This window comes from Anguilla rostrata, chromosome 17 (genome assembly GCF_018555375.3).
Source record: "Anguilla rostrata isolate EN2019 chromosome 17, ASM1855537v3, whole genome shotgun sequence".
Taxonomy (NCBI): Eukaryota; Metazoa; Chordata; class Actinopteri; order Anguilliformes; family Anguillidae; genus Anguilla; species Anguilla rostrata.
Window position 1 is genome coordinate 23,286,894 of NC_057949.1, and position 22,319 is coordinate 23,309,212.

The 22,319-nt window shown below is 45.9% G+C and overlaps 2 protein-coding genes across 3 annotated transcripts; one reads left to right on the forward strand and one right to left on the reverse strand.

Moving 5' to 3' along the window:
* Positions 1-196: 196 nt before the first annotated feature.
* Positions 197-4,318, reverse strand: LOC135244199 (protein VCF1-like). Of its 2 annotated transcripts, none has more exons than XM_064316475.1 (3): positions 3,743-4,318; positions 2,336-2,450; positions 197-1,864 (listed from the first exon to the last, which is right to left on the reverse strand). In XM_064316475.1, exons 1-3 carry the CDS (start codon positions 3,757-3,759, stop codon positions 1,589-1,591), a joined length of 408 nt encoding a protein of 135 aa, XP_064172545.1. In that variant the 5' UTR covers positions 3,760-4,318; the 3' UTR covers positions 197-1,588. The 2 variants fall into 2 exon arrangements, with proteins under 2 accessions (XP_064172545.1, XP_064172546.1); XM_064316476.1 differs by lacking the exon at positions 3,743-4,318 and adding an exon at positions 3,005-3,643.
* Positions 4,319-5,535: 1,217 nt separating this feature from the next.
* LOC135244197 (protein HID1-like) lies at positions 5,536-21,951 on the forward strand. Its single transcript, XM_064316473.1, has 19 exons — positions 5,536-5,726; positions 6,867-7,016; positions 9,173-9,343; positions 12,234-12,350; positions 14,779-14,885; positions 15,045-15,164; positions 15,404-15,623; positions 15,803-15,859; positions 16,251-16,391; positions 16,645-16,735; positions 16,920-17,071; positions 17,197-17,275; positions 17,653-17,817; positions 18,415-18,642; positions 18,775-18,926; positions 19,135-19,221; positions 19,446-19,537; positions 19,697-19,855; positions 20,430-21,951. The coding sequence occupies exons 1-19, from the start codon at positions 5,661-5,663 to the stop codon at positions 20,491-20,493; spliced, it is 2,418 nt and encodes an 805-aa protein (XP_064172543.1). The 5' UTR covers positions 5,536-5,660; the 3' UTR covers positions 20,494-21,951.
* The last annotated feature ends 368 nt before the right edge of the window (positions 21,952-22,319 follow it).

Here is a 22,319-nt window from a genome sequence, read left to right on the forward strand (position 1 = left end):
CACCCTTGAACAAAGTACTTAGCCTGACTTGGTTCAGTAAAACTTCCAGCTGTCTAAATGGACTGAATATATAAAGTGTAATATGCGTTAGCCAATCTGGGGAAGTGTCTGAAAAATGAAATCCTGCATTTGCAGCACAGTTGCACAACACCTTCCGTATTGCCCCACTTGTGATAAAAAAAAAAGACAAACATCATTTAAAAACATCTATTTTTATTTCAAAATGCAAGAGGTGGATTTAAAAGAATTCTAAACTTCTGACGTCTGATAGGAGGTTCATCATGTACAATACTAAATACAAAAACTCAATATTAATGATAACAATCAAATGTTGCTTTTGATTTTTGCAAGTACTTAAACACAGTGCCAACCACAGAACTGAACTGCCTCGGGCCCCTGGTGGAGGGGGTAAGACAGGGGGCGGGGCCTGTGCCAAGTCGGGACCAGTGCTTCGGGGCCAGGGCACACAGTGACCGGTCGCTCCCTGGGACTCTGGCTGAACAGTGCAGAGGTCAGTGTCAATCAAGGGGCTGCCTCACACAGCCACGGGAGCGGGGCGGAGCGGGGCGGGGCCGGGCAAGGCGTTCTGCGAACAGGACCGGGTCGGACACCGGGGGGGGTCGGAGGGGTGGGCGGCGGCAAGGGATTTAAGTACGGCTCGGTGACCAGCGCTGAGATTTCCAGCCCTCCCGTGATTATTTAATGCGCCAGACTAGGGCGAGCTGAGACCGTGAGACCGTGAGCGGTCCTCGCGGTCCTTCTCTGCGCACAGCCTGAGTGTTAAACGATGACGGACAGGGAGGGAGACTCCCTTCCTCTCAGCTGGCTGCAAAACCCTGAGGCCCCAGTTCCAAACTTGGAAGACCCATTAAGCCCCTCCCACAACATCTAGTCTCGACGCAGCTGATTGGACAGGGGAGGACATTAAGGAGCCATCACAGGAAACCGCAAATCAAAGGTAAAGCTTGAGTGACTGGTTGTTAAGTTACCGGCTTTGGCAAAGACCTGTGGCAAATGGGAAGAGTCTCTCTGTAAAGAGGTCCCGTTACCCATTTGGTCACAGTGTCACCATAACGTCAAGAGAACGTCACCCAATGACGTCAAGAGAACGTCACCCAATGACGTCAAGAGAAGGGCTGCTGATGCTGCGCGATTTCCAGCGAGGGGAACATCCTTGCCTCTCACTCTCTCCATCCCTTTCAAGCAACACTCCCTCCTTCCCTCACACTTTAATCTAATCACACACTGCTGGGGCTCTGTACACAGCACGATAACTGGCATGGCCAGAAAAAAGAAGTAAAAGCAAAATGGAGATGTTAGCACACGGTATTTACGCTCTTTCGTCGATGCACTCTCTTTTTTATTATTTTTTTTTACTGAGAAATGACACGCCCACTACTGGAAGTTAATGGGCGTGAACAGAAGAAGGGCCTGACAGGAAGTTGTGCGAGGTGGTGGGGTTGAGGTGCCCGGTGCTCAATCTCCCCCTAAGCCTTGCAGAGAGGCGCGCACGGGGTGGGGGGGGGGGGGGTTTCCTCTCTGTAGCCCTGGCCGTGGTACCCCCTGCCCTGCCCCCATGGAGGCGGAGTCATGTGTCCGTGGGCGGGGCGCGGCTGTGCAGGCTGTGGAAGTGGGCTTCGCGCAGGATGCGGTTGATGTGGAGGTAGGGGCCCTGGCTCATGGGGCCCGATTCGGTGGAGTGGGAGGAGCCACCTGGGCTGCAGGGGCCTCCGGCGCAGTGGCTCCCCCTGCTGTCCGACCCGCATTGGAGGCTGGTGCTGCTGCTGCCGCCTCCGCCGCCGCTGCTGCTGCTCCCTGCTGCCCCCTCTGGACTGCTTATAGCACTGCAATCACTGCTGGAAGACTACAGGGAGAGGCAGTGTACATATGAGACAAAGCCAAGAAAGGGAAAGGAAAGGAGAAAGCGAGCCTAGGATGGGACACACATCCTAGGACATTTGTAACCACTGCTGCCTTCTTTATTCGTCCACCACAGTTCCAGCGTGCGCTGATGAGTCCAAGACTACCTCTTCCTCAATGTCCTTCATTATCTCTATTTATACATTTGATTACCAGACGTCCTTGTTCATGCTAAGCTGAGTATACAACACACTGCATAGCTAGTAAATTTAATTAAAGCAATTCAGCTTAACTACCCTGCATCACTCAGGACTTGCAAACTGTGGTGTGATGAGAAGCAGCAGCTAACAGCAAGTGTTTTTGAGGAGATCACTTGCCTATGTTCTCCCTAATCGATAGTGGACATTGCAGAAAGGAGCGCCTACACACACACAATTGCATAGTTTTTTCCAAAAACATTAACAACTGTACTTACCTCCGAATCCCAGACATCCCTGCCCAGTTCAGGGAAGAGTGGGTGACCTGCGCCTGACCTCTTGGCCTGAGGTAGAGGCTCTCCATCGTCATGGCCACAACTGCGCCTCCGTTTCCTGTTGTGAAAATTTGTGAAAGTGGATGTTTCACATGCAGTAAATGGTTAAAATGTAAGATTTCGCTAAATATCTTTTAAAAAAGTGTTCTTTTAATATATTAAATAAAAGGTTTAATGTCACCGGCAGATTTTTATTTTATTTTCATTGGTTAAATCAACTGCAGAAATGCCTGGTGGCCAGACAGAAAGTATGTGGAGAATGAATGTATACATGTATTCTCGGCATGGATAAAGTCTTGTTTTTAAACCTGTCCACAACAAAATGTACATTAATGGGACAATAAAGTTTGACTTGTGACTTGCAAGAAACGAGGAAACAATAAACTCAAACTAGTTAGACCGAATGTAAACATGAAACGCAGTTGTTGCAATTCTGAAGACTGTTTTTATAACTAGTTGCTCTTGTCACAAGATTCAACACATCATTAGAAACAAATTGGATATAACTGAAGAGCCGTAATTAAAATGTGGAACAGGTCGTAATTCAGTGTACATTGCAAATAAAGCGCTGTCATTCCAGCCAAGCCAGAAATCTCATGAACCCATGCTCACCACATCATGCTCACAGACACTCAAATGTCTCCGTTTTCATCTTGCGAGTGGATACACTGTAGCATCTTGTAATATTCAGCCGCCGAATGGGGATTGCAATTCGCGAACTAAACTAATTTGTACAGCAAAATGAATTTAGCTAAATAGCAGCTAGCTTAGTAACTAGCTAGTATTGGACAAGTTGGCCTAAAATGCTTTAAGTAACGTTATCGTTAGTTTTTGTATGCTGCCACAAATGCAAGTCACTGGCTGCGTATTAGCGTTAGCTAGCAGAGTTATGCTAATGCAACAAGTGTCGTATGGGGACTAACCAGATGGTGTTAGGTAGTCCATGTTTTAATTAAATAAATGTTTAGCTAGACAGCCTACAGTTTCAATATCACTGTCCACATTGTAATTATCGGTGGGAACACAACAGACATGCATTCACAACACAGCGACAGCTAAGTTAGCTAGTCATGCTACAAACCGAAAGCAAGCCAACACGAGCTAGTCTACCTACGTAGCTAACGTAACGCAGCTAAGAATCGCCAGACTCTGAACCGCATCTAACAAGTTACCATGCCAGTGACAAATCTAACATTAACTTAACTAGTCTAGTCTAATTAGCTAGCCGGTTTTTAATACGCAACTAGCTAGCTACATATTGACCTATTGTATTGTTAAGCGTCAGACTCATAGCGTTAGGTGAATAGATAATTTATTTGGCTAGAAGAAAATATGATTTATGCAACTTACCGGTTTTCCGTTAACATCAGAAGAATTGGCTATTAAAACTAAAAATGTAACAAACTTGCAGCTTGGTGAAAAACGAGCTGTTTCTACAGCTTTGCTGGCGTTGTGTTGGGCCCTTCCTCATCGAGTGCTAGACAGGGTCCATAATGCTAGCTAATGCTAACGTTATCTTTCAAACATGGCAAGCTTTCCACCCGGTAATAAGAGACTCAACAATGGCTAGCTAGCTAATGTTATGTAAAAAAAACAAAAAAAAAAACAGAAATTAACAGAAAATACAAAACAGCAAAATGCAGGTTTGCCGAATTATGCTGTGTGTGTTTCAACTCTTGCTAGCGTTAGCTGCCAAACCTAGTATAACGTCCTCTTCCCTAAAAAAGGACAACACAGTACGAAACGTACATTCCTCATTCATGTTACTTTTTCCAATATCCACTAAAACTTAACACACACATAACACACGCTATGACAGTTATGACAATGTAATCTTTCGCTGTAGAATTTTGTAACTACACCGGTTTCCACACCCCAGCTGCCCGTTTGATGTTTACATGATTTTGCGACTGCGCAAAACAGATTCGCCTTCACAAACCGTACCGGCGCAGGTTAGACACCTATACGACAGTAAGCAGAGACAGACTGTCCACGTTATCCTTTGGAACTGAGATTAATAGTACTTCCTTCATCAGATGCGCTTGAATTTATGCTCGAATGTAACTGCTTAATTTATTTGATTAAATAATTTAACAGCCACGAAGGAACATTTAATGAATCAGGCGTTTGTTCATGCTACTAACAGTTGGGGTCCAATATTCTTTAGCGGTCCTTTGTCATTTCTATAGCCTCCCCAGAGGAACCTGTAAAAAATAATGTTGTGTTCATACTCTAAGGTTGTGATAACGGCAATGATGCTCCAAAAGCATTGCAAAGGCTAAGCGTCTTTGGTTTGCTGTCCTTATGAGAATCACAGTCAAAATCTAAAATTACGTGACAAGCAGAGGGTCGTGCTTGTTTTTTTTAGTATTTACTTATTGGTAGCTTAGTTAGTCCTTATATTTTCCACAAGGTAGCACTGTTGTGCTTTTAATATTTCTGACGTACATGGATATAATATAAGAACTAATAGTGAAACGATTACCGATGTCACTGGTATTCTCTGGTGTTATATTGAAAAACCCTTTTCCCTTTCATCATATTCAACAAATTGCGTTAATTTAATACCGTGGTGTGAAAACATAGAAAAGAATCCATGCAGCTACACCTGCATATTCCTGCTTAACTAGGCAAAACTGGCTTTCCTAAAAGTACGGTAATAAATTTTGGTTTTTACAATGGCCTGGTTTGCCTCGACAGTATGATAAAGTGTTATTTCAAGGAAAACTGAAACTGGAATTTGTGTATTACTAGTTAACCCTTAAACTGGAGACGATTAGTGCGGGTACTTAGGGAGTGCACTGCGTCCACTGTCTTAATGCGAATAAATAGAGTGGTGTGACGCGTATTTCTAAAGAACGCATTGAAATGAGGAACTGTCTGTGCGAATAACATTTAGAAGTAACTTGCAAGACTTTTAAGAGCGATCGTTCGATTTTATATTTCTCAAAAATCCGCGTTTCTTGGAATTATATCTTAAGGGATGTGTAGATTGACGAATAAAAAAATAATAAAGAGAAGTTGTAAGTAGACCTAGTCATTTGCTAATTTGGAAATTCACCGGTATTCATATTACCACAACGCTTACGCGAAATTGTGGATATGTAATTGTTTTATTAAGTGTCTGTGCGATTGGAACCCGGAAGTCGCCCGTCCTGCATCCTGCTCACAGCTGCAGTCGGCAAATCGGATGACGTACGAGCGCAGTGGATGGAGAATATAGGACACAAAACAGCAGCAGCGTCTTATCATTTGAAGGAAAGTCGAAATGGGCACCTCCGACTCAAAGCTGAACTTCAGGAAAGCAGTGATACAGCTAACAACCAAAACACAGGTCGGTTGATTAAAAATGCTTTGCAAAAAATGTTGCATGCAGAAAATAATTCGTGTCTCCTGACGAACGGCAACGAGGGCGCACTTAGATGGTGGCAAATGCTGCGCGCGGCGCAAACCATTATTATATGATTGTGGGTTAAAATGTGAATACATAAGAATATAACAATAATAACAATATTGCGACAGCATGTAGTTATTGGCAGTATATTTACGTCAGTGATAACGTTTGAAAATGTGTGGTATGTTGTTATTATTATTTTTTATACCAAGTTTTTAAATACTAGCCATACAAAATAAATTGGCCTATTGGAAAGGAGCCGAAATCTGCATCCATTAAATAATGTTTATACAAACTGACTAACCAGCGTTGGCATAACCGTTTCCCCAGCTGTAGCTACATAATGTAATGTGTATATCTAGCTTACTATCTCGCTTCCCAATTTACTAGACTACGCAGGTAGTCTAATAGATGGGGGGAAATAAGAAATATCGAAATTCTTAATTCGTTGGAATAGAACTCGGACGTCTATTTCTTTTCTATAATACAGATTCAATCTGATGTGTGGGAAAATGGGTGGATGCATGGCAGGTGAAGATTTTTTTCTTTCTTTAAAGTACATGTCAACATATTGCGGGGACGAATGGTTTCTACTGTTTGCTCATCAGATCAAGCCAACCTTTGGCTCGTAAAATACATCTGTACATTTCCTTTACCACACCCGCACTTGCTTTAGGCTCATAAGGTAGGATGGCGACAGAGATTTGAGAAGCAGGGGGTGTTCCATGCGTTCCAAGAGCAAGGTTTACAGGCATCCTATGTATCCGTACCTATATAATGTCCACCCACCCACACACACACTTTTACTGAACATAACCAAAATAATTTATGAACGCAAGTCTCTCTTTATTGATAGATTGCTTAACATGTAATTCAAGTTTCTGGGTCTAGTCGTTGCAGAGAAAGAAAGTCAATAAATTGTGTATTTGCTAATGCGAGAATTCTGGATCCCCATGGCCGTATTTAACGGTATGGAGGGCTTGTTCAGAAAAGCACCAGTCTCGCATAATCACTAGTGGTTTAGGAAACAGAAATGAAATGGAACCAAATTCCACCTTACAATCTCTCTCACCCCCCAAGCCCGTGGAAGCTACAGACGATGCATTCTGGGACCAATTCTGGGCAGATACTGCCACCTCTGTCCAGGACGTATTTGCGCTTGTGCCAGCCGCTGAAATCCGAGCTGTCCGAGAGGAATCGCCCTCCAACCTGGCCACTCTGTGTTACAAGGTATGATACTGGCGGCTTGTGACTGACGGTTTGTATTTGGCTTTAGTTCATACGAATGGAACGCTGGTGAACTGCTGTCACAACATGGGCAGCCTAACCGTAGCATTAGGTTTTCTTTGGAACGATATTGCTGTAATGCATCCTAAAGGTAATTGGACCGCTGCTGCAGGGTAGATATTTATTTTTTAATTAAATTTTTTCGGGGGGTTGCATAACCAGACCATGACCATGACCCAGAGTTTTCGTTTTAACATGAAAACGTGGCCACAAGTAAATATCCATTTCACGTTGCAGTCTGCATAGCTTTCTTTGTGGAGAAAAATGGAAATATCATTATTTTGCTTTTTGTTTTATGCCGTGAGTATCTTTTTTGGGGTTGATCCATTAATATCACCATTACTGCATGGTTGCTCGGGGAACTAGTTTGAAGGGGTTGGAAAGTGAGGCCTGTGAAGTCAGTTCCAGAACGGATGGAATTATCTTGTGTTATCACTTGATAGCTGATCTGAACCAGCCCTTGTGGTTTGATTTGGAGAGTAAAGCCTATTGATTGGTTTCCTCTATTCAATGATTGACTGTCTATGGCAGCTCCATCAGTTACAGTAACAAGTCGAAGCCATACCCAGTGTTTGCTGTCAGTTTGGTCGCACGACCCTGTCAATGAAGAAATTAAATTGGCAGGTTAGGAGTTGTGAAGTTGTATTTATCATCTGATCGAGGTACTTAACTGAAATTGTTTCAGTAAATACCTTGTTGTTTAACAGAGTGATTTGCATAGTATAACTTTTCTGTTAATCGACTGTTGCCTGCCGGCAGGGGACCGGGGTTCTGCTGTAGACAGAGACAGGAAATGGGCTGGTGCTTCCGACTTCCTGTTTCTCATTGGCAGCTCCTTGACAGTGTTGCCTGTGAGGAGGAAAATGGAGGGATACTGTGTCCTGAAATTAGGCACTTCCTGTTGACTTACATGAACTCTCAACTGAGAGTGGATTATGATTTTTATTTTATTGTATTTAATGGTATTGCTGCCTCTGTTCTGTGTTGTCCCATATAGCATTTGAATGCAGACATTAGTGGTCTGGCCACATTATTTTTGTAATTCAATATCGCTATATCATTCTCAAGCTTGTAATGGCAGGGGCCCGTCCTGGATTCAAACCTGCAAACCTCCCAGTTACAAGATTGCAGTTCCCTTATTGTTACAGGATTTATTTGCTTAGTATTTATTACATCTTGTATAGGCTGCATTTGTAGGCCTGCTTGATATTTACTGAACCAATTCAGTAAATTCTCTACAGTTCCATGCTGTGCTCTATCTAGGAATTAAACCTGCAACCCTTGTGCTACAAATTTTGCTCCATGGTCACTGCAATGCACTGTAACCTACTGCACTTTACTGTTGATACTTTAGTTTTCCCCATTTGTTGTGCAGGTTATATATGTACGCATGTGTGCCTGTGTGTGTGTGTGTGTGTGTGTGTGTGTGTGTGTGTGCGCGCGTGCTTCTCTTTTGCAACTGCATATTTTTAGCAGAAGCTGCTGCTATGTGCTCAGTTCTTTTTTTTTTTTTCCCCTTCCAACCTGGCATGGCATAGCCCTGGTTACAGTTTACCATTCAGCTGGAATGCAAACTTTGCTTGGTGCATCCTGGCCTGATTGAAAATCAGGGGTCAGGGGTCATGTAATTGCAGCCTGTTGTGAAGTGGGTAGACATCCCATGGCAGCAGTGTGCTTTGGAAGAGCTGCAGGCCTCAATCTTAATGCATCTACTGGTGTGGAGTGTCACTCCTGAACAGAGCTCCAAGATGGCGGCAGGCTCGGTCATGCAGTCCTCTGCTCTGTGCCCCAGCACCCTGTCTTAACACTGCCCCTGTAGGAAACAGCCTCCTTAATGCTGCAGATGTCTATGGCCATTTTGGACTTTCATTTTGGGGACACTGACATTGAGTTATTACAAGCTGCACAGTGTCCCTGGCAGGAAAACTGCAGGCCCCTTGTTGTAATGTTTAACTTTGGTCGCTAATAAATAATTAGCCTAAAATGTGTGCGTGTTTGCATACTTTGCCTGAGGGTTTAAACGGCGTATGCGTGCACACGCGCGTGCGCAGGTATGTGTGTGAGCGCGTGTGTCTATAACGCGCTGTTCCCCCCCCCAGGCTGTAGAGAAGCTGGTCCAGGCGGCGGACTCCGGCTGCCCCGCGGAGCAGGAGAAGCAGATCGCTCTGAACTGTGCCCGCCTCCTCACCCGCATCCTGCCCTACATCTTCGAGGACCCGGACTGGAGGGGGTTCTTCTGGTCTACGGTGCCCGGTGCAGGGCAGGCCGGGGTGAGTGCAGGCTGCAGGGGCAGGGGCAGGGGTAGGGGTGTTGTTTGGGTGGGCATGTATACTCCATTGAGTCAACTTGGCAAAAATCTCATCAGTGTGGAGCAGGCAAAAGCAGCATCCACAGCAGTTTTTCTGTTTGTCTTTTTAATTATCCCCATGCAAATTGTAATCCAGAATTCCATTAGAATGTTTGTGTGTGAATATTTACATGCTTCTGTGAAAGAACTCTTTGCCTACCGGAAGTTGAATGCAGGCGCATAAATTTAATCTCTCCCTCACTGCCACAGTTGACTCTTGCTAGAAACAGTCGCCGGGTCTCCGACGGTTTTCTTTTTTCTTTGCTGTGCCTGGCTGGTCAAGTAGGACGGCGATATGGCGGATTTTCTCTCAGCAGCCTCTGGCTAGTTTAGGATCAGTCTAGTTCCTGGACCGCTGTGCCTCTGTGCTGCTCCCGCTGGCTGCCAGAGGAAATGCAATTGAGTCACTGAATGAGAATAACACTGCACAGATATTCTGTGGTTTTATGTAATCTAGACTGGCTGTGGGGGGATTTGGCTGGATGTTTGGGCTTCTGTATTCAACAATGATGGGGATTAGATTCATATCTGTCTATTTTTGTTCCAGCACAGTAAGTGATATGTACATTTTAGTTCAGTTTTAACCTATCCTTAATCCCAGTGAGAAATAAGACAAACACTGTACTAATCTAATCTAGTAAATGGTATGTCTGTGCAATGGCTATTGTAAGTTCATGGCTGTGTACAAGAAGTCTGTGCATAAGACCATTGGGTAATGGGCATTTCTGAACCATGGCTTTTGATCAGAAATCAGTTTGAACTCCCTCAGGTTGTTCAGATGTCTCTCTGGACTTCCTCATACCAACTGTGGGAACCAGGTTTCAGTTTTTCAACATAGAAGTGTGTATCCAACACTGACTGCTTTGAAAAAAGAAACTGAAGTTAGGAATGGCAATAAAGGGAGAGCGAGAGAATGACTTTTTATTCTTTCCTTTCCCCTGTGTCTCCTCAACATTGGATGCCCAGTCTTGTTTATTGGTGCATATTGCCCCAACCTTCCCTGTAGATTAGGGAGACCGTATACAAGCATGAGGTCCGCTGCCACTCACTGCGCTACAGCTTGCAACTCCTTAACAGGATAAGCCTCCCAGCAATCCCAGACCTGTTGACTTTGGATGGGGAATGGAGTTATAGTTTTCATTGCTTCAAATGAAACGCTCGAAAAGTATATCAGCTGACAGTGTATGGGCAACAGGAGCATACGTGAAGAATCTTTAAACAGTGGGTTGACAGATTACCCTTTGGCAAAGTAATTCAACTGAAGTGCTTCGTTAATTATCCAGCTGCACAAATGCATAGTATGTAAAATGTGAGTCACCAAATTTGCCCTCAACATGGGCATCTGCTAGCAATTAAATAATAATAAGTTTCTTAGGAGGCTTCCCCTCTCTTCTGTGTACGTTGGCACCAGCTGTCTCTTTATTGCCAACTGTCTATGGTCATGGGGGAGGGGATGTTTGAGCTCCGCCATTCACAGCTGCCATTGTCGTCCTCCCTGTGGAGCAAGCCGCGGTTTTTGTGCCATTGTGTTCGAGCGTTGGCTGGATGCTGGCAGCCTGAGGCAGGTGGTGCGAGTATCCCAGGATGCACCGGGAGGATCGCAGGCACCGGGAGGCGGTTGTCCCTTGCGTTGCGGTCTGTTCTCACTTCGCCTTGACACCTGGGACCTTTAAAAATAACGATGTGTGATGATTGGGGTGTGGAGAACAGCGCTTGAGATGAACGGGGGAATCGTTTGGTAGCCATTACTATGAGGGAGTCCTCACTGTGGGCTGAGCGTTTCCCCAACGGCTTTTGGTGTACACTTTGCTCTTAAAATGGGTGATCTACAAATAAGCAAATAAGACTGCATAGACATCATATGGTAACTGTGTTAACATAGGCTCCAAGCTTCCAGCTGCAAAAGTTTTACCACGTACTTAAAAAATGATGAAAAGGGCAATCTGAGCATAGTTATCGCAAAGTAAGTATCATAAAGTGTCGAGCTTGAAAATGTTTCTGTAAGTATGCCGCTGTAATAGCTTTATAGTGCTCTTGTTTAGATGTGCCAGACGGACAGTGGGCAGAGAGCTCAGTCTGAAGTGTGATGCCTGAGCAAATTCCATCTCCCCTTTACCTGGGGTTCCATCAGGCCCTTCCCCTCCTGCCTATCTCTGTCTGAACACAGACTGCATTGTACGCAGTCCTTTTGTAGGACTGGAACGGAGGGAATGCTGAGGGTCCTTAAATTACAGTGAGAGGCCACATGGACGCAGGTCTGCTCCGTGTCTCAGCGTATCAGAGAGAGAGCAAATTGAACAGGAAGGGTGGACTCTTGAGTATACTGTGTACTGTGAAGGAGTGGATGCTTGTTATTGGGTGTGTTTTATTATAGGGAATAAGGGGTATAAACCGTACACACAATGAAAAAGCTTGTGGAGACAGTGTGTTGAGGTTGCCAGTGTTCCTCGCCCTGCAGTGATGCTGTGTTTTTGGGGCTGGTGTGATGTGTAAAGAGACTTCTCCATTCCCATGGGGATTTCTCTTTCTGTCTCACGGGCTTCTGCAGTTACTGGAGCCGGAGGCTTTGACACCAGGTGCTGTGAAAATGCTGCACGTCTTTCTGGGTTCATTTCTGTAGCAGGGGGTTTAGACTCCAAGGTAAAGCCACCAGACCATTTAATTCTATTAGAGCTGAACGTGAACTTTCTCATTTCCAGTTGAGTATAAATAGTGATGGTTTACTGGTATTACCTGGCTGGTTTACACCCAAGTTCCTTTGTCCTGACGCACTGTTGCCCTGACAGAAGCGTGTCTGTTTTCGTTCTCTGCAGATGGACGAGGGGGAGGACGACACTGCCCGTCCCCTTGCCGAATCCCTCCTGCTGGCCATCGCTGACCTGCTCTTCTGTCCTGACTTTACTGTGCACAGTTACAGGAAAGGGGGTCCCGTGAGTACTGCCCAATTTCCCCAAGCATGACCCCTCCACTCGCCCCAACTTTATCTCTTGGACGTCTCTCCTGCATTAGACTTTGTCCGACCAATCAGATGCTCCCTTCTCTCTCTCGGTCTCCTAATACAATCATATTCTTTGTTACTAGTGTCTTGCTTTCATTTCTGCTTGGCCAATCACAGCTGTTTTCACTCTCCCTTCTTTGGCCAATCATAGTTGTTTTCACTCTACCCTCTCTTAGACCAATCACAGCTGTTCTCACTCCCCCCTCTCTTTGGCCTTGTCTCATCTTTGTCTCAACTATTACTCATGTCTCTCTTTGATCAAATGATATTGCACATTGTTCTGAACTTTGAGTGAATTAGCTAAAGTAAAGGCTACCGGTTTTTTCAGTCTTAAATCCGTAGGGGCCACAGCCTGACTTTGTAAATGGAAACCAAACCTCCAGCAGGCGTCTGTAGCAAATGAGTCGCACAGGTTCTGGACTGCGACAGGATTCTCTGTCAGCTGTGCAAACACTGTATAGAAGCATTAATAATTCATTTTGTAATGTGCCGTGTATCCATAATTTGCTTGGCTGACATCCTTGCATTCTGTGTTTATTTTTTTTAACGCATCAGTTATGCTGCTGGATGTTTGCTAAAGCAGCTTTTTGCACAGTGGTGTGGTGGGAGGGGCCTCTGTTTTTATACCCTCTGACTGGGGGGGGGAATAACCTGCACACATTTGTGTGCACGTTTGAACCTTCCACTTCAGCCAGCATTGTTGCAGCCTCATATGTATAAGTGTAGTCCCCACGTTGTGGTCTCACAGTAACCTGTGATGTTTGTGCTTCAACTGTGATGGTGCAGTTGTATGTATCATCATGAAAGATGATCTTAAGGAAGACTGGTAGACCGGTTATGCATGCACCCCCCCCCCCCCCTTATGCAAGCCTTGCAGGCCTCAGGCTGTCTGTCACCAGGGGTTGCACAGTTAAATGCAGCGTTACTTCCAGACTGTGTGTTACTGGAACTGTCTGTGATCGTTGTGTTTAAACAAACACGTTTTTGCATGTGTGTTGCTCCCCCTCCAGCAGAGCAGCTAGCCTTATAATAATAACAATAATATAGTAATGCTGTTATAATGGTACTTTTTGGGACCTCAAAGCACTTTCCAGTGAAGGTCAATACCTATATCTAGCACTCCCTTTGGTGACGCATATTGGCCATGCACTACACATAAACTGAGGAGGTGAGGGAGGGATTATATAGCCTGCTAGCCTGGTGAGCGAGGGAGAAAGCATTCATATGGTCTTTGATGCTGAATGCTACTGTTAGCGCATCTGACTGACTGACTGGGCATCCGGCCAGCGCACGACGGATTGCACGCACGTACACACGCACACACACACACAGACACCCCAGGAATGTAAACACTTCCTGGTACCGCTTATCTGGTTCAAGATTATGAGGTTAACCCCCCCCCCCCCCCCCCCCCCACTTTCTCTGTTAGCCCTGTTGACCGTGTCAGGGGGGGTCTGAATTGTGACTGCTGACCAGCCAATCTGTTTTTAGCTGAGGGATTTTCACTTCGTAATGAACCACACGTCGAAGGCCTTACCCGATTGGCTGGAATTCCTGTGGGTTTTCTGGTTTCGGTCTGCTTTGAGGAAATGCCTTGGTCTTTGATAACAACACAGCACGCACTCTTCTTTTGTGGTTTGGTTTTCATTCAATTGATTTAGAGCCATTGATTACACTGTTATCTCTGCACACCTGGTTTCTTTGTGCTGAATTACTTGTTGATTATGAAGTCAAAATTAAAGCCAGTAGGCCCAAGAAGGATTGCAGGACGAGGGTTGCAATGCAGCCATACTTTGGATGGTTGATTGAAGCTCAGGGATAGGCTACTGGACTTCTATCCAATTCTATTCCATTCCATTCTATTCTGTTCTATGCTGGCAAATTCTTTTAATAAAACAATCTTGTATAGTAACAATCCCTGAACTGCATTATATATTGGAAGTAGGGATTTCATGAGATTGAAACTTTTTCTGTTGCCATAACAATTTTCCAAATGTACCTGGGTAAGTTGTTAATTTTGTACTATTTACCAAAAGTAATTGCGTATATACTATATACGTTTTACATATATTGCAATTTATGGTTATCTTATGCATATAGTGACAACACCTCCTGAGTTCATAACAGATGTGGATTCCGCTCTGGAATGAGCCATGAGACAGACATAAAGTCCTGAGTAAATCTGCCCATTTATTTGTCAGATTTGTCAGATCTCCATTTGGATAAAAGCGCTATATAAATGCAGTCCATTTATGGCTTTTTTGGATAAGATGGAAATTAAAATTATGGTATTAGTATTGGTATGGGTGTTCCTCTCCCACTGGCTGCTGGGAATTGTGATCACATGGTCTGTCCTGCAGGATACGGCTGAGGACATCCACTCCATCGACAGCTGTGAATACATCTGGGAGGCAGGGGTGGGGTTTGCTCAGTCCCCGCCTCTCAACTACATCCACGACCTCAACAGGTAAGGCAAAGCATCATGGGAAATGCTTTTGGCAAAAGTTATTGGTGTGTTTCTTGGCGCAAGGGCAGCTCCCCTCACTTTTCTCTCTCCCCCTCCTTCCCTCCATCTCCTTTTCTCTTCCTTTTTCTCCTTCCCTCTGTCTTTTTCCTTATTCTTCAGGACGGAGTTGTTGAAGCTGTTGTTGACCTGCTTCTCTGAGGCAATGTACCTGCCTCCCTCCTCTTCTGAAGACAGTATTGTCAATCCCTGGGTGACCTTTTTCTGCTCCACGGAGAACAGGTGAAATATGCGCACACACACACACACACACACACACACTCACACATGCGCGCACACACACACACACATACACATGCACAGTTAATCCTAGAGAAACCGATGCATTGTTTTGGAACCCACATATCTTAACTCAAACTAAACCAACCACGCCCCCCCCCCCCCCCTTCACCGCAGGTTGTTCAGAATCTGCCTATAGGGGGCGCTAAGGCGGCACATTCTGCTCTGTTCTGCCCTCTTAGACACACGCTTCCCCTCTTCACCTCCCTGCTCAACGTGGTGTGTGCCTACGACCCCGTGGGCTATGGCATCCCCTACAACCACCTGCTGTTCTCTGACTACCGGGAGCAGCTGGTGGAGCACGCTGTCCAAATACTCATCGTCACCCTGGAACACGGGACCCCCGTCACGGACCCCTCCTCCTCACCCCCCTCCTCCCCCTCCAGCATGGATGAGCAGGAAGTAAGAGCCCACGCCCCCCATAATCATTTTCCTTCAGTGGCCTCAATTAAGAAGTTGCTTCCTTTGAATGTTGTTTTAAATGATGTATTTGCCGTGTCAAGGTTTGTAGATCATTTTGGAAATGAGTGGGTTAAATCTGGGTGCAAAATATGTTTTTTTTTTTTGTTATCTTTCCGTAGTCTATTGGTCCGGATAACCTCTTTGTGAATTACTTATCCAGAATCCACCGGGATGAGGTAATTTTCAACTTTTCTGTGACAGGTTCCGTTATTCAGTGTCCCTTGTTGCTCGTGCCCCTCATTTTAAATGTCTTTGTGGTTCCTTGTCAGGTGGGAAAGAAAAGAGAAAATCTCTTAGTGGTCCCATCTGTTATGTTCCGTTCTCTTTGTACCTTTCAGTCTTCCAATCAATTTAAGTGCTTTATTTGTGTGTATTTACTATATATAGCCACAGCTTGTATGGTTAATTGTCTTAACAGTTATTACCATAAAGAAAAAAAACAACAGGAAATGTAAACACAACAGTAAGTCTAATAGTATCAAGAAGCTTGAAGTAATATTGATCGTGGCTGTCAGATTTATTCCATCAAACAGGAGCTAGGAGTCACGTCTGTCTCTCCGCATTTAGGACTACAACTTTGTCCTGAAAGGGCTGGCTCGTCTTCTGACCAACCCCCTGTCCCAGACCTACCTGCCAAACTCCACCAAGAAGATCCAGTTTCACCAGGAGCTTCTCATTCTCTTTTGGAAGCTGTGCGATTTCAACAAGGTAGCAAAACACCTGAGTATTACAGAACACCTGTCAGGAAATGCCACGATTCCACCATTTAGGAGACCACTGTACATCAGACAAAGAAAAATAGGTTTTGGGAACGCGAATCAATTGTACATCTTTCTGTGGAAATGGTTTCGACAATATAGAATGCTGCTGGACTGCTTGTATTTTTACCCTCTGTTGTTTCGGTAACAGGGTAATATTTGGCCATTTTGTGACTCCCTTCCTGTAATGATCTGGGTTTCAGAAATTCCTCTTCTTTGTGCTGAAGAGCAGTGACGTGCTGGACATCCTGGTGCCCATCTTGTACTACCTAAATGACGCCCGTGCGGACCAATGTGAGTGGGAGAGAAATTTGGGCCCAGTTCAGTCCATTTTTCTTTCTTTTTCTATTTGTAGCCGAGCATTCTCACTTCACAGAAAACCCCCCCATGTAGTATAGGGAAGAAGCAGGCTAATACAGTTCCAGTGGCCTTGGCCTCGCTGATATCCAGGTTCTGTGTGTGTGCCTTTGTTCTGCAGCCCGCGTTGGCCTCATGCACATCGGTGTATTCATACTGTTGCTGCTGAGTGGGGAGAGGAATTTTGGGGTGCGTCTCAACAAGCCGTACACCATGCACGTCCCCATGGACATCCCCGTTTTCACCGGGACCCACGCTGATCTGCTCATCGTGGTGAGTTTCTGTCACACGCTCAGCCGACACACACAAACACGCACACGCACACACGCGCACACGCGCCGAATGTGTGAAATTAATCCAAAATGTGATGAGCCCCTCATCCCCCATGTGAACCGCAGGTTTTTCACAAGATCATCACCAGTGGACACCAGCGCCTGCAGCCACTCTTTGACTGCCTGCTCACCATCGTGGTGAACGGTAAGTGCTGCTGAGACCTGGGCGCCACCTGGTGGCCGGCTGTACACATTGTCTTTCAAGAATTGAGCCCACTATGCGCTAACACTCTTGGTTTTTTTTTTTTACAGTCATTATTGGTCACTCCGATAATCCCTCATATGAAATTTATTGTTTTGAAATATACTCGTTAAGATCAGGATTGTTTTAATCCAACATTGCCAGCATTTCTATTTAAACTGTTAATCAGTCCCTGCATGTATTGCTAATTCCAAACTCCACCTCCTGAATCACCCCCCCCCCACTGATGTCACATTTAAGGCCCTGTGCTCTCGCTGAAACAACTGTCCTGCTACCTGGATCCCGGTAAGTACCCAGCATCCTCTGCTTCCTCTTCACAGTGTCACCTTACCTGAAGAGTCTGTCCATGGTCGCTGCCAACAAGCTGCTCCACCTGGTGGAGGCCTTCTCCACCACCTGGTTCCTCTTCTCCGCCTCACAGAACCACCACCTGGTGTTCTTCCTGCTGGAGGTCTTCAACAACATCATCCAGTACCAGTTTGATGGTGAGGCCTGCCTCTAGTAGACCATTAGCGGTGTCTTCAGTATGGACTCTAACCCACTTCCTGTATATTTTGTATGTGTTTAAAGGGACTTCCTGTTCTCTTCATCATGGGTTCAGTTGTACCTCAACTGTATGTCTGTAGTATAGGTGCAGTTCCTATGTGTTTGTTGAGATTCATGGACACTTCCTGTTTCTTTACCTTTGTCATGAAGTATTTCCCCCCCAGTACTGAGCTGCACTCTCCAGTCTTCTGTGCTGATGTCCCTCTGCCATCAGTTCACTTGTGTTTTGTCACACTCTCCACCATTACATTACATTTACATTACAGGCATTTAGCAGACGCTCTTATCCAGAGCGACTTACACAACTTTTTTACATAGCATTTTACATTGTATCCATTTATACAGCTGGATATATACTGAAGCAATTTCGGTTAAGTACCTTGCTCAAGGGTACAACGGCAGTGTCCTACCCGGGAATCGAACCTGCGACCTTTCGGTTACAAGTCCAGTTCCTTACCCACTGTGCTACACTCCGTCAATGTGCGCCGTCCACCGCCCCGCCTGCCACCCCACCTAATCTTGGCACTCCGCTCCAGGGAACTACAACCTGGTGTACGCCATCATCCGCAAACGCAACGTGTTCCACCAGCTGGCCAACCTGCCCTCGGACCCCGCCTCCATCCAGAAGGCCCTGCAGAGGAAGAAGAAGTCGCCGGAAGCCATCTCCCGCACCAGCTCCCAGGAGACCGTTTCCATGGAGGGCTCCCGCCCGGCGGTGCCCGCGGAGCCGGGCACGCTGAAGACCAGCCTCGCCGCCATCCCCGGTACTGGCCCCGCCCGTCACTCAGCGCGCGCCTCACCGAGCGTTTCACCAAAACACTACAGCAGCTTTAACGGGTTTTACTGAACATCTGAGAGACTTGACACGCTGACCGGTGTGATCATTTCCTCCACAGCCATTGACAAACTGACGGAGAAGTCTCAGGTGTCGGAGGACGGGACCATGGTCACGGTCACGCAGACGGACTCCCCTCAGACCCCGCCGTCGGACCACAGCGGAATCGCAGGCGCCAGTGACACGGAATCCAATTCGGGGCGGGACAATGAGGTAGGAGCATGGGCGGAGCAGGGGGAGGTCCTAGGGAGGAAATCGCTTCTCAGAACTGTTTTATGAACACTTAACTAAGACAGCCTTATTGAGATTGAAACCTCTTTTACTTGGCGATAACTCCCTGTGTCAGATTTTGATGCAGTAATAAGTAAAGATCTGTGCTGATGGATTTTGCGTCTCTGTACCCTCTCCCCACCTTTCCTAGGACGTTTTCTACACGGAGTCAGAGATGGAGAGGAGACGCATGTCCAGCACATCGTCTGTTTCTTCCTGGAACCCCACGCCAGACTGGGTGAGTACTGCCCGCCCCTCCCTTCAGTCCCCAGGGTAGTCATGGTTACTCTGACTCGCTGTCCCCCATCCTCACGCCTTTTTCACTTTATGACCCCCCCCCCCCCGGGCTCCCTATCCTCTTTAATCTACGCCCGCATTATTGCCTCTCAAGCTGTGTATTAGTATACTGTATACCGTGCATTACTGTCTCTCAGCTGTATATCGTCTCGCCCTCTCTGGTAGGTGCTCTCCTGGAAGGTTAAGCTCCCCCTGCAGACGATCATGCGGCTGCTGCAGGTGCTGGTTCCGCAGGTGGAGAAGATCTGCATTGACAAGTAAGAGACTCTCCTGTCTCCCGCAGAGGTCCTGAGTGCCTGTGTGTCCGGACTGGCCCAGGGGGTCTGTTCCAGGCGGCATCGCCACAGTTTTTCTGGACGTATTTATTTACTTGGTGCAATTTTACCCCGGTTGTTTTAATTTTATCTGTACGCCAGAGGCCTGACGGACGAGTCTGAGATCCTGAAGTTCCTCCAGCACGGCACGCTGGTGGGCCTCCTGCCCGTGCCGCACCCCATCCTGATTCGCAAGTACCAGGCCAATGCTGGCACCGCCACCTGGTTCCGCACCTACATGTGGGGCGTGGTCTACCTGCGGTGAGTCACAGGCCAACCAGGTCACTCTCGCCAATCCCCAGTAGCCCAGAATCAGGGAGAAAATGACTGATTTGTGAATTGAAATACTCCACTGCACCCCAGTGTTGGTGCTGGTGGTGCAGTGAGCTTTTGGTGATATCATTACGGCACCAATATGTAGAAATTAGGAGGCCCTGGTAAATCACATGGCCACAAGGGGGCAGTGTGCTCCTACTGTATGGTCAAAGACCTGCTATGGACCCCAATACAGTGTTTAACATCTTAATTCCACACCCACTACAGGCCAAAATGCGAAGGGTGTTTAATGCATTAGTATATGGAACCATATTGAAATTGTGATGCCGTTATGTCATGGATTTATACGACTCAGAAGACACGCAGTATATAATGTAACAATTTAATAGTTACAGTGATAATATTACCAAGGTTGTAAATTGGACTGTTAATATAACGTGTATTGAATTTGTAAATATATAGTGTTGGAATCCCCGCTCTTGGTAAATGTTTTGTTGCTCTCCATGAAGTACATGTGCAGTTGAATCACTCAAGGCCCTGTCTCTTTTTGTAACCGCAGAAACGTGGATCCTCCAATCTGGTACGACACGGACGTCCGTCTCTTCGAGATTCAGAGGGTGTAGAGAGGGAGGGAGGGAGGTGGCTAAAGAGAGAAACGGAGGGAACAAAGGAAAGGAGGGAGAGCGGTGGCTTATTTGTTTAACCCATTCCCCTTTCAACCCTATCCTTCTGCCCTCGCAAACAACCCCAATCCCCCTGCTCTGTGTCTCTCTGAGGAAGATGAGGAAGAGGAAGGAAGGCCACTGGGTCTCCAGCTTGCAGGGAGATATCAGGCGTAACGTGCATCTTCCTCAATTTTTTTTGTGCTTGCTCAAACCTTTCGTGTCAAACACGAATGGCAGGCCCTTCGGTCAGTGAGTGGATGTTTAAAATAACCGCCATTCGGTTCAAATGACGTGCCAGTCGGGTTTTCTGTGTTTGTTTCCTTTTCGTAGAGAGTTTGTAGCACTCCCGCCATTTTAATCCAACCAAACGAGCGGATGTAAGCAGTCTCAAGACGTCTCTGTGGCAGTCACCTGTGCGAAACGATCACGGAGGTCGTTCTGAGACTGCAGCTTTTTGGTGCTGTTGTCGACTGTAAGTAAGGAGAAACGAGGTCCCATCCCATCATGTAGAGAGAGAGGGCAAGACATCGCCGTAATCTGCAAAGCATGCTTAAAAACAGCTTCGTGTAAATCGACTAGCATTCAGGCATTCCTCCGTCGTCGTGTATCGAGCAGAGTTTAGGTGCTAAGGGGAGCGGCGGAGGCACAGGCGGAGACGCCTGAGCACCTGAGTGACGGCAACTGAACGCCGTCGACTGAAGGCGTCTAACGAAGCGGGTCATTGTTTGTCAGGCCCTATTCAGAGAAGCACGCCCAGCATGAGAGCGTGCGTCCTGCGTCCAGTTCTGATCGTCTGTTCAGTTAAAACTGCTGTTCTGACTCCTCCTGTCTGTATAAGCTATGGATTCACTGTTGAGCCCAGTCATTTACCTCAGTGGAAGGGGAAAATAATGTAAAACACTTAACAGGACAGGAACTCTTCTGGTAAAGGGGGGTGGGGGGGGGGTGGAAGTGGTAGAGGAAACATTTCTTGTTCTGGAAATGTGTATGATAGTGTCTTAGGTCACAAATATCCCTGCCTGGAACATATGCATTGTTCTGGGGCAGGGGCTAGCCAAGCTAACTTTTAGTGCTCTCCCAACATTTCAGAAATGTTTCCGTGACAACCTGGAGACGCTGCGTGGGCGTGGCTGAAATGTTGTTAGGCCTGTGATTTGTCTTTTTTGTTTGCGGGGGTGAAATGACCAGTTGAAAAAGGTAGACTATTGTACAGTAAAATAACAGGATATATGGCTTAATTGTTCCTTACCTAAAAAAAACCCCTCCTTTTTCATTAGTTTTTAATGTTAAACCTTGGAGCTGCACAGTGTTGACAGGGTTTCTGTACATGTACACAATGTATGTTGTTGTATGAATGCAGGAATATTTATCCTTTATAATGTGGAGAGTCTATTATAAAGTACTTATATGAACTTACATGGATGTTGGCTGTTATTACTTGAAATAAAGAGACTAAGAGTATTTTTTCTGTGGCTAAAATCAGATTAACCACTCCCTCGTCTTGGGTGTTTTGATCCAGACTAAATTGATCCGGACAAAATTTTGGTCCAGACTAAATTGATACTGTTGAAAGTATGAGTTCTGCTCAACAAGACATGTTCACTGAAGTAGATGCTAATACAAGCTCAATGTGCAGCAAGACTTCCGGCAGGGGCTTTTATTTTAAATACACCTCAATAAAAGTGATTCATTTCAAGTGTACCATAACCAAGTTCATATCTACATTCTATTTTTATTTAATTTTAATGATCAAATAAATCAATGCAGGATCGTTACACTGTTGT